This window comes from Enhydra lutris, unplaced genomic scaffold (genome assembly GCF_002288905.1).
Source record: "Enhydra lutris kenyoni isolate GAN:26980312 unplaced genomic scaffold, ASM228890v2 scaffoldscaffold46, whole genome shotgun sequence".
NCBI lineage: Eukaryota > Metazoa > Chordata > Mammalia > Carnivora > Mustelidae > Enhydra > Enhydra lutris.
Genome location: NW_019154130.1, coordinates 12257055 through 12269335, shown reverse-complemented (window position 1 = coordinate 12269335; position 12281 = coordinate 12257055). Strand labels below are relative to the sequence as shown.

Here is a 12281-nt window from a genome sequence, read left to right as displayed (position 1 = left end):
GAGGCAATGTTAAAACATACGTCTGAATTCTTTTGAATGGTTGCTGTCAGCATGTTGGTCTAGACAGTTCTTTGTGGTGGGGACCATTCTGTGCATTTCTTTCGCAGTGACTCTAGCCTCTTCCCACCTGATGTCAGTGGCAGCCCCCAGTGGTGACAACTGGATCCGGCTTCGGCTATTTCTTTGTTCTGCTAGGGACAGAATAGCCGCCTGTGGAGAACCACTGCTCTCCATAGACTGGCAACAGAGCTGTTGTTCTGAATTACTGACTTGAGTCCTTTTTAAATATTTCCATCCTGCCTGCTGATGACGGGTAGTGGTAGTTCCTCCAGAGACTTGAGCCCAGCCCCCCATACTTCTGCGTTCCTCTGCAGGGGACCCTGAGGCCCTCAGCAGCTGCCCTGGCTATGGCACCGGCTGTGGTTCCACCCCGTGCGCTTGCAGTGCCCTCCCCCTGGGAGGGGCGCCAGGGGCAGATGCAGGAAGGTTAGAAACCTGTAACCCCTACATGAGGAGCTCAAGTTCTCTACAGAGATCTCATCGTCAGCAGTAGCAGTCAGGGTTTGCAGGCTACTCCGTCTCCCTTTTGAAGAACCTCGGGCTTCTGTGTCCACAGAGCACCGTCAGTCAGAGCCTGCCCTGCCAGGACCACGGTGGGCCCTTGAGTCAGTCCCCTTTCCTGCGTCCCTGCCCCTGCTCTGGTGTGTCTCCTACTCTGAAGCCCTCAGCTCTGGCCCTGGGCTGTCGGGATTCGAGTCCCGGCTGCCTCCTGGGCCAGGGCTTTTGGTGCGTGTCACAGTTCACTCAGTTGGCAGGGACCCCGTGGGGAAGGCCGCGTGTGTGTGCGCACTGGGAGCTGGAGCCCGGTCGGCTGCCACAGTGGCTGATGTGGCAGGAGCCCCCCCTCCCCGGGCAAACCCCGCGGGCAATCTGTAGTTGTGCTGCGGACGGGGCGGCCCCGACGTGTGGCCTCCAGGCTCGCCGTCCAGCAGTGTGGTGCGTTATTGCCCCTTCCCTCTCAGCGTGTGGGAAACCGGTCACTTGTTCTTTTGGCGGCCTCGTCTTCCGAGGAGTGCATGTGCCGTCGTGAGCCCCGGGAACTGCAGTGGGCAGTCCAGCCGCTCTCACGTGCTCTCCTAAGTGAGGGTAAGGCGGTCGCGCGGCGTTCTTCTTTGCACCAGGTTCGTGTGCGTCTCCCTCCGGAGCGCCTGGAATACCTAAGCAGGTTCCACGACCCGCAGTCTGTTACCACAAAATGTCTGTAAATCCCTCCCTGTCCTGTGGGGGAAAAAAAGTTAGATTGAATCGTGCAACTCCTTCCCACTCTCCCAACACGAGGGCAAGTCAGCGCTCCCAAAAGATGTTCCTGTGGTGACTGGGGATTCTGGGGACGCGTGGCCTCTGCGTGGACGGCGCTGCGCCCTGGACTGGCGTGTCAGCGTGTTTAACCAAGCTGTCGAGGGCTGCACTGCGTGTGTTAGGCTCGCTGGAATGAATCCGAGTGAAGGGCTGTGCGGGGTGTGGCTGTGTGTTGGCCAGAACCGACACCACCCTGGTCCCCGGTCAGAGCGGGATGATCTGCCTGGCCCAACTCCTCGTGGTGCCAGGTCATGGGGGACGTGGCTGAGCGACTCCTGGGTCGGGGGCTCAAGACACCATCCTTTCATTGGGCCTTTGGGGAGCTGTTTTTCTTTTCTTTTTTTTAAAAGATTTTATTTATTTATTTGACAGACAGAGATCACAAGTAGGCAGAGAGGCAGGAAGAGAGAGGAGGAAGCAGGCTCCCTGCTGAGCAGAGAGCCCGACTTGGGGCTCGATCCCAGGACCCTGGGATCATGACCTGAGCCAAAGGCAGAGGTTTTAACCCACTGAACCACCCAGGCGCCCCGAGGGGGGGCTGTTTTTCAAAGTTTTGCAGGGGAGAAGTGGTGTGAAAGGATTTCACCCTTATGAATACCTTGCTTGTATTGCCATCGGTTTGTCGTAATCATTCCATTTTAGAGGAGTCTTGCTATTTCTCTGGTGGCAGAATGGCTAGCAGGGAGAGGAGGTAGCCTGGTTTCCTAGGAGATCGGACAAGTAGTGATAAGCGACATCCATGCACAGGTTGGAGGTGCGAGCCGCTCACCATCTCCTCCCACGGGCTCTCAACACGGCCAGGATTGAAGGGAGCCAGGGGGAGGAGTGCCGTCTGTGTGGGAGCACTCCATTAGCAGACAAGAACGGTGGCAGGTGCGAGACTTGGAGCCACACGGTGTGGAGGCTTCCCAGGTCGAACCTCTGGTAGACGAAGGGCAGGCTCGGATGCCCTGGTCCCGTACGCTTGGCTGTTGGTGCGATCAAGTCAGAGGAACGTGACGAATCCGTAGTTCGCTGGCCCTCCAGAGACAGCTAGAGATTTGCTGGGGCCAACCTCTTGCTCAGAGAATGGGAGAACGTTCTGTTCAGTGGGGAGCTGCGGGGGCCCATCCCACCGTCCCCAGCCCCCCGCTGCCATTGTCCTCTTCCCTCTTCCAGATTCCGTAAACATGTCTCTCCTTTTCCTCCAAGTCAAAATGCCACATGAAAGGGGTGAGACGCTGCAGCCATGTCCGTTTTAACGGCAACTGTCCATGTGCCTCTTTACCAACAGAAAACTTGGAGTATAACGTGGAGCCTCAAGAAATCTCACACCCCGATGTCGGACGCTATTTCTCAGAGTTTACCGGCACGCACTACATCCCGAACGCAGAGCTAGAAATCCGGTATCCAGAGGATCTGGAGTCTGTGTATGAGACGGTGCAGAATATTTACAGTGCCAAGAAGGAGGATGCAGAGTAACGACGTCTAGTAGAGGACACTGCACCTTTGCCGCTGCTGCTGTCCTCCAGGAGAACAGGATTCCGGAAGAAGACGTCTCCACGGATCCCTCTGGATTCACACCACCAGGAAAGCCACTTAACCAGTAGTGCTGGTTGCCTCCTACCAAGTCTAAATAACGTGTGCTCTCCTCCAGCTGCAAAGACAATGTCGCTCTCCGCCTACACTAGTGAATTCATTTGACGGCACTGTGTTCAGTGGCATGGCTTGTGTGCTTGTCCTGTGGTGACAGTTCGTGACATTCTGTCTTCATGAGGTCTCACAGTCGACGCTCTTAGAGTCATTCTTCCTGCTCACTTCCCATACGTCTCTGTCTCCCACCTGTCTCAGAACGTTTGATTTGCCAGGCAGGAAGGGGGTGGTCCTGTGTTGCCAGTACTTTCTCTCTGACTTCTCTGCGGAGCACCGGGGCTGCTTGTCTTTTCACCGTGAATTTAGTTGCTTGTTCAGAGGGGAAGTGGTGAGTGATTGTGGCAACATCTGAGAGATGGGGACATTAACAGACTAATGTAATCAGAGTCATCCGCATTTATTTTTTCTAATATTTGAAACAGATTTCAGGCATTTTATCTTCTCCCTGATTTGACTTGGGAGAATGGCATAGCTTTTCCTTCCGTGTTCCTCTCACACTTATGCTCATCTCTCTGTGAATTCTTAGTTTTCTGTTCCATAACATAAAATCTTCTAAAGAAAGTGCATAATAATGGCCTTTATGGATGGGTTTTCCCACATTCATCTACTGTTCCTGCCTTTAAAATAACTACTTTTTGTTTCCTTTTAATTTTAAGAATTGTTCCAGTATCATGACTAGATCTTAAGTCAGTGATGAGTTCTCTTTATTGTAGGAAGTATTAATCTGGTGTTAAAATGTTTGCTTTTAGAAATCACACACGGTGGTCTCTAAAAACCTAAAAAGGAAGTTTCACTTTTGTAACCGGAAAAAAAGAAATAACGAACCTTATACGTTTTTTAAAAGGAAAGAGGAGGTTCCATGCCCCCTGTCATCCGTAAGAATCACTCTAAGACCCTTTTGAGTGTGGCGGGATAGAACAAGTGAAACGTCTTAAAAGAGTATCCGATCCGTGGGGAAGGAGGCGGGGTGTCCTTCTGCTTTCTCGAAGCACTGCTGTTCCGAAGATACCACTGGCTCTTGCTCCGTGCCCTCCGTCCCTGTGCGTGACGGCACCGGGTCCCTGCGCAGCTCCAGACACCGTCACTCTCCACCTGCCTGTTCTCAAGCGAGCTAGCTAATTCGTAGTTAACCAGTAGAAGCTAACTTCTGGAGTTAGGACCTAGTTACTTTCCTCTCTGAGTTGAGAAGAACCCGGTTGCTCTGGTGAGTGAGGCTCCGGGGGCTGGGATCGGGCCCCGCCTCGCCGCCCGTCCATGCATTTGCATGCTGTTTTTCCACGCCGTGTTTGATGACTGCCTCTCGTTTCGCCCTTGGAAGCCCTGGGATGACCGAGGTTTGGGGAAGCCGCCTGAGACCATGTAGTACCTGGCGGCTGGTAAGCAGTTACTAGAGGTGAGGGTCTGGCGGGCCGGCTCCTGCCAGCCCGAGTTCGCGCTCGCCAGTGTCGGCGTCCCTCGGCAGTCAGATCTAGGGCCCAATGGGTTAGCTCTGCCCGGGCAACGCGACCACTCACAGCGCCCTGCCTGCTGAGGCCGGGGGTCTAACACTACTCTCGTTTAAAGGTGAGAAACTAGTTAATCCGGAGGTAATACTAACCAGATGCGTTACTAAGAAACTGTGGAGCATGCTGAGTTGTAACCGTTGGTTTTCTGGTTTGATTTCCTTTTTTTCTTAGAGTAACATCAAAGACAAGAAGGATGGTTTTACTTTTACTGACCCAATGTAAATATGTGTGTGGACCGTTTTTAAATGTGTTTCTTCATGATGCTTCATTCAGCTCCAGGAAGCCTGTGTCACCTGTGTAAGTTGGTATTTGGGCACTTTATATTTTTCTAAAAACGTGTTTTGGATCTCCTGTACTCTAATAAATCATAAGTTTCTTTTTAAAATTTTTTCCAAAAGTTTTCTCCATTTTAAAAAGCCCTGTTACAACAAAGTAGGACTTTCACGATGTTAAAATATTAAATATTTGGATATAGTCACTTCTTTTCTCTTCAAATGAATGCCAAGATTTTTTTGTACAATGATTAATAAAATGGAACTTACCCAGAGAAACCACACAAGCGGCCTGCCCAATTTCGTTTCGGAACAGAAAGTCCGGCCTTGACAACAGCAGAGTGTCCCTGGCTTCTCTTCTGCTCCAAACATCCAAACATTTGCTCTACCGAATTCTTCCTAACGTTGGTGAGTGCACAGGGCACCTTTATTCCGCCGGCCCCTCCCAGACGCCAGTGCCCGTCAGCCGGCTAGGAGAGGCGGGAGCACGTGGTTGTCGCGCGAACAGCGCAGCTTGTCGGTTGTCACGGTCTGTGTTGTGCCACGGGAAGGGCAGGTGCTTCAGGACGTGCGGGTCCTCGGGGCGTTGTTAGCATTGGTATGATAGCTGCGGGACGCGGGGCGCCCGTCCCCCGGGTGATGCACTGTGTGCTGTGCAGAGAGGACCAGGCACAGTCCAGTCCCCAGTATCTGCGCTGCCGTGGGTCTCAGACCTGGAACGTACTGTCGTGCATTGTGACTTTGTGAGAGGACAATGTCATGTGCCGTGACTTACCTACTTCTTAGCCCCTAGAACCTTCCTCCCCAACACACACGCACGCACAGAGCAGCCCCAAGGTCCAGTGTTTGTGGACGGACTTTGGGAAACACTGTGTCATCAGTTATGTCCAAAACGAGTCTCCGTTTGCCTCAGACCAGTTTGGCCAAGTGTCTTGTTTGAACAACTTCCATCTAATCGGATTTCGGACAGCCGGCTTCATGTTGTCTCCGCCTGAACCTCATGACAGATCTCATTATAAGTGCATTTACACAGCAAAATTGTTTTATCATGAAAACCAGCATTAATACTGTTGCTCCATCAGTTTTACATTTTCTAATATCTACTCAAAGTCTTGCTCTAATTTTAAAATGTCTCAGTCTTTCTTAACATATTAAATTGAGTCAAACGTTCACGTTCTAGGCTTTCTTCTACCATCAGAAGGCGAAATGCTCTTTTTTCCTTCCTCCATATTCTAAGTAACTAAAATTGGATTACCAGCAACTTTTTAATTTAGAGATATCCTGTGGCCATAATGATCAAGATGTAGCTCTTCATGTCTTACTGTTTTTTTTTTTTTTTTTGGAGGAGAGGAGAGAATGTTCACCTAGACAAAATGCAACATTTGGCTGTGAGCCGGTTTCTTTCTGGAGACGTCAGCAGTTGTGTTGCGTGTGTGCTTTTGTATTCAAGCTTCCTTGGAGCCTGCTCTGGCTTCAGCTAGACTCTTCACAGCAACCCTCTAAGGCAGGGCCAGGACGTCAGTGTTTCTGCGGGCCCGAAAGGTCACATGTTCTTTGTTTTCAAAAACATAGAAGACCTTCTCAGCTTGAGGGCTGTAAAGAAACAGGCCATGGGCTGGGTGTGGCCCATGGGCCGCAGTTTGCCAACCCCCGCCGAGGTGTAGGCCTGCCCGCATCCCACTGTCCAGCCGGGAGGTCGGGAGCGTACCGCTTGGAGGCGGCACGGCTGGTGGGACGCCCAGGTGTGTGACCTCCGAGCTCGCGCTCTTGGCAAGCTCACTACTGCCAACTTGAGCAACTACCTCGCACTGGTTTGATCTTCTGCCTTGCAGCTGCTTTAACTTCTAAACGTTTCAGTTCTTTAACACTTAGACTCTTGAGAGGAAAGGACATTCCTTTGGTGAATAAAATTCTGTGCAATTATAGAACAAATGTATTATGGCCATTTAGCGATGATTGTATTAGGGTAATGCTAGTTCTGTAATAAATAGACCCAAAAATATCCTGTGGCTCGAACACAAAAGAACTTTATTGCTCACCTGCCACCAGGCAGGGGGGTGGGGTTGGGGGGAGACGGCTGTCTGTCTGCTGGAAGCTGTGTGGCCCCGAAGGGGAGCGAGCATGGAAGGACATGTCTGGGAGGGTTCAAAGCACAGAGGCTGGGGGTGGCCCTTGGCACTGCCACTCACATCTCGCAAAGGAGGCTGGGAATGAGGACACAGAAACACAGTGGCCAGTCCACTCTCGGTGTGCTCTCGTCGCAGCAGGACGTGCCCCCTTCCCAGGGAGACAGCCTCTGTGAGGTCAAGCTGTGACAGCAAACATTGCCTGTGTCCGTGGCTCAGACCAGAAATATACAGCTTCCTCCTGCCACACCACGGCCCCCAGGCAGTGGGAGTGAGTCCTCACAGGTCCCGCTGCTAGCCACCGTCCATAGTCACCGCAGCAGGTGACCATAGGAGGGAAAGAGGAGGTCGCAGGCCAAGCCATATATGTCACTTCTGCCTCTGTAACCAGACAAGTCACAGACCCACAACCTAACTCCAGATGAGGCTGGGGAATGGCCTCCCATGTGCCCAGGAGGAAAAGGAAAGGTTGGGGGCTCTGCCTGGTCTGTGCCTCTCACCCCAAGCCTCTCCTACCCACTTCCTGCATCCTGCCCAGGGTCAGTCCAGCGTGGCTCCTTGGGGACCAGCCCCATGACCCAGAAGTTTTGACCCATCCCCCCAGTACCCATTCGGTGGGGATGCGGAGACCTGGCAGCCGCAGTGATGAGATCCTGCTGGGCAGGCACTGTGAAGACACTCCCCACCCCCACCACCGTCCTGGCAGGTGTGGGGAGAGTGGTTGCTGCGCCTCCCTGGTCCCCTCACTAGGTCGGGTTGGGGGTGTATCCTCCCTGGGAGGTGGGCATCTTGCACCATGTAGTTCTGCCTGCTGCTGGGTCTGGGGGCCAGCCCCAGACTTCTGTGTATCTTTACAAGTTTGTGAATCTTCCGGCAACGATTCCTTTGGACACTTAGCAGGCTATTAACCTCTCTGCCTATGATCGTAGCCCAAGTTCTTTTCCAGAACTTGAACGGGTCTGCTTTATTTCCTTCGTGGTTCTGCCCCGTGCCTTCCCCACCCCGTGTCGTACCTTGCTGTAAGCCGCAAAGGGCAACCAGCACACGGTATCCTCTCCCTCTTCACCTGCTTCCCCTAGACCAGCTGCAGCACCAGCGGGCCCACCTTGCAGACCGTAAGCCCACATTTTACCCCGTGCAGCCCAAACACAGTCCTCCCACTTCCCAGCCTGCTGTCTGTGCGCCCGGCTGCCAAACGGACTCCCGTACAGTCTAGGTTTTTGTTATGGCAATCCCCTTCCAGAGGTTTTTGTTGTGGCCAGGGTGGTGGGGAGGGTGGTTGAGTTTAAAGTGGGCTAATGTTTCCATGGGAAGTTCTCCTTTGTTGGGCTGTGCGGAAAAAGAAACAAACAAACAGTACAATGATGGCAGGTTTTCTGGGGACAGGAAAGAGCTAAAAGCACGTTGTTTAGTGAACTTAAGGAGTTGACAGAATAAAGGAAAGAAATTTGGGGGAGAACCAATGGGAAGAGCATGCATTACAGAATCCTTGCATGATCAGATTTTCCATCTACTTCCCTTAGAATGACAGAAATCTCGGGGCACCTGGATGTACAACTCGGGGTGCCTGGGGGGCTCAGTCATTGGGTATCTGCCTTTGGCTCGGGTCATGATCCCATGGTCCTGGGATCGAGCCCTGCATTGGGCTCCCTGCTCGGGCAGGAAGCCCGCTTCTCCCTCTGCCCCTCCCTCCTGCTCATGCACGCTCTCTCTCTCTCTCTCAAATAAATAAAATAAAAAATTTTAAATAAATTTAAATAAATAAATTTAAATAAAAATAAGCTTAAATAAAATTTTAAAAATAATTTTATTTTAATTTCAGTAAATTTTTTTTTTAAATATATATTTAATCACAGTATCACAAGGCCTATGTTCAATAATGGTTGATGCAGGTTAAGAGAACCAATCTTTTTTTTTTTTAAATCTTTTTTTTTTAAAGATGTTATTTATTTATTTGACAGAGAGAGATCACAAGTAGATGGAGAGGCAGGCAGAGAGAGAGAGAGGGAAGCAGGCTTCCTGCCGAGCAGAGAGCCCGATGTGGGACTCGATCCCAGGACCCCGAGATCACGACCTGAGCCGAAGGCAGCGGCTTAACCCACTGAGTCACCCAGGCACCCCAATTTCAGTAAAATTTTTAAATAAAAAAACGTACTTGAGAGAGAGCACGAGCAGGGTGAGGGACAGAGGGAGAAGCAGACTCCCTGCCGAGCAGGGAGTGGGGCTCCATCCCAGGACCCTGGGATCATGATCTGAGCCAAAGGCAGACGCTTAACCAACCGAGCCACCTATGTGCCCCTTTGAGTGTCTTTTAATGTGCCCACTTTAGTGCCAGGAGCTGTGCCAGGAGACGTATGTTTCTGTCCCCTGTAAGGGCTAATCTACATATTCTCAAGGCCTTTCTGGGTACATATTACACAGTCTTTGCCCTCATTTGCCTCTTAGAAATACAGAATAAAAGAAAGTACAGTTGCCAGACATTCTGGGTAATAGCTACCTTTATATGAAACTATTCCCATAGGATTAGAGCATTTGAAAGCTAAAGGCCTCCTGAACAGTTAGCTAGTGTTAGACCATTGTTCCCTACATTCTACAAAAGGAAATAATGAGGCCCATGGAGGTTACGTCCTTCATCTGGCAGGTGGCTCTGAGCAGGTACTCGAGCCTGGGCCTTTGGACTTGACTGCACTGCTGTTTCTCTCACCCCCAAATTGCTTCCTTTGAGGGTTTTCCCTGCCCTACAGAGAGTCTCGCTAATAACATCAGCCCTTATTCCTCGGCATTCAAAACCTTGTTATTTCTCCGCGGCTGTGCTGTGGCAACCTCCCAGCCAGCGGCAAACATCCTCTGACCTCATACATCTACTTTGACAGAAAACGAGCAAGTGTTCTTTATCCCTCACCATTTCAACAATTGTCCTCTTGAAGTTTGGGGAAATATTCAAAACCCATCAAGACTTTTTATTTAATTAATTATTATTATTATTTTTAAAGGTTCCACCTATTAGCTCACAAGTAGGCAGAGAGGCAGGCAGAGAGAGAGGAGGAAGCAGGCTCCCCGCTGAGCAGAGAGCCCGATGCGGGGCTCGATCCCAGGACCCTGGATTCATGACCTGAGCTGAAGGCAGAGGCTTTAACCCACTGAGCCACCCAGGTAGTGCCCCCTGCAAAGACTTTTTAAAGGAAGTTGCTTTCTCCCCCTCCAGCTTTATGGAGGTGTAGTTGATCTCGGAAACTTACTCATCTGGTGTAACTGTAACTTATTATATGATCTCTCCTCAAGCGTGGGTCGGCAGACTTCTCCTGGAAAGGGCCAGGGAGTAAGTATTTTGGACCTTTCGGCTCTTCACGACCACTCAGGCCTGCCATTGTAGCAGGGAAAGCAGCCACAGGCGACTGGTGAACAAGGGAACATGGCTGTGTGCCAATAAAACTTTATTTACAAAAACAAGTGTGGGCTGGGTCAGGCCCACGGGCTGCCTCTCGTTGACCCTACTGCTCAATCCACTTGGCTGGTTTTGTTTAAACCGAAGTCTAAGCAGAAGCAACATCAAAAAGTTGCAACAGGGTAGGGGAGCCTGGCTGGCTCAGTCAGGAAAGTGTGTGACTCTCGATCTCGGGGTGGTGAGTTCAAGCCCTGTGATGGGCATAGAGGTGACTAAGAAGTAAATTAACTTAAAAAAAAAAAAAAAAAAGGTGAATGAGGGTAATGGAAACCCATATACCCTGCACCAAGTTTCAACAGTTGCTATGTTTTATTTCCTTCCCTCTCCACTTTTTCCCCCTGAACCATATGAAGGTTGCCTCAGACAACCCGGAACCTCTCCCTAAATTCTTCCAGCGTGTCTTTCCTAAGAATGAGAGCACTTTCCTCCACGACCACAGTGCCACGAGTACCTAAAAAAGATGAACAGTCGTGATGTGATGATCAGGGGCGCCTGGGTGACTCCATCGTTTGAGGCTCTGACTGTTGTGACGGCTCAGGTCGTGATCTCAGGGTCGTGAGATCAAGTCCCTCGCTTAAGAGCCTGCTTAAGATTCTCTCTTCTCCTCTGCCCCTTCCCCTCTCCCTCTCTTAAAAAAAGAGAAGAAACAAACCATCACATCCTCAAGATGACAAGACTGGACCTTGAGGACCAACCCGTGTCGCCACTAGGGTTTCCCGGGAGCACCCTGGCCCGCAGCTCGAGCCGGTAGGTAGAGGTTCTTAAAGAGAGACAGTTAAAAATCGCTCCCCGATTGCCCTAGGTGACCCTGACAGCAAAGTGACTGTAGACTTGGGCTCTGAAAGGTTCTTTCTTTGACTAAGGGGTATAAAATTCAGTGGAAGCAGGTTTTTGTTTTTGTTTTTTTTTTCAAGCGTTTGCACATTTAGCAGGTAGGTGCGCCACCCCCAGAGGGATGGTGTTGCTGACGGTGTCTGGTCCCAGCGAGGGTCAGTGGGAGCCTGCAGAAGGAGTGCTGTGTCCTCGAGCCTCAGCCGGAAAGCTCTGCAGACCGCAGGGGGCGGAGTTCCCGTCTAAAGGCAGCCCATTCACTACCTTGTGGCTTGCTTACTCCATTAGCTGCAGCTAAGACCCTGCTTCCATGGACTGCATTGGCTAAGAGCAATGATCCGGGCTGGGGTATAAGAACGTGACCCATCTAATGCCGGTCTGGGGGCTGTGCCCTCTTTCTGGGTGGGACAGCGGGGTTCTCAGCAATTCCATTTGCAGACGCAGAGAACCTGACAGCCTGTTGTCTTCTGAGTCGGCCCATCATGTGAATGAGCCAGTGAGGAACTGAGGCACTGACATTCCCACGTTCTTGCCTCTTACCTCTCCTGGCCCTTCAGTTTCTACCCTTCTCGGCACACTCGGGATGTACTGCCGTTGGTATGGTCCCGCCGATGGCTGGTTTTTTCTAAGCAAGCCCCCCAGTTATGCCTTCCACACCCCCCGTCTTCAAATACGTCTTTAGCACAACTCCCTTCACTTGTCCTCTTCCAGACTTGGAGGTTTTTGTTTTTCTGAGCCTTGGAAAATAGAGATGGTCTTTGACAAAGGGAGGGCTTCCAGATTTTAGAGACCTCCCAGCATTCGTCTTGAGAGGTCCAGCCCAGCGTCTTGTGAGAACTGGAGATACTGCGTGTGCTGGGGCTCAGCCAAGCCCCTTGGTCTAAGCGGATATTATTCCCGAAAACTCCAGCTTTGCTCACGCACGCCTGCACCCAGCTGGGCCACTTGTCTCCTAGTGCTTGGCGTGGGTGGCTGGGCACGGGGCCACTGTCGTCCTCCTCGGTGAGTCTGTTCATCTGCCTTCAGGGCCTGGACTCATGATGTGGAAGATACAGCCAGCAGAGGTTCAAACCCGATGGGACCGTCCTCGCAAACCTGTAATGACCTGGTT

At 51.3% G+C, this 12281-nt stretch overlaps 1 protein-coding gene across 4 annotated transcripts in view; it reads left to right on the top strand.

Moving 5' to 3' along the window:
* Window positions 1-12281, top strand: part of LOC111156393 (F-box protein 21) — a 53309-nt gene that overhangs the window by 40695 nt on the left and 333 nt on the right. Inside the window, exon 12 of one of the 4 annotated variants that reach the window (XR_002641201.1) lies at window positions 10979-11086. Coding sequence is in view for 3 of the 4 variants with exons in the window: in XM_022517240.1 (XP_022372948.1) it covers window positions 2633-2820 (188 nt within the window). In the remaining variant the exon portion in view is untranslated. Of the gene's footprint in view, window positions 1-2632; window positions 5051-10978; window positions 11087-12281 lie in introns of those variants that run through there. The other 3 variants (XM_022517240.1, XM_022517241.1, XM_022517242.1) reach the window with 3 other exon arrangements.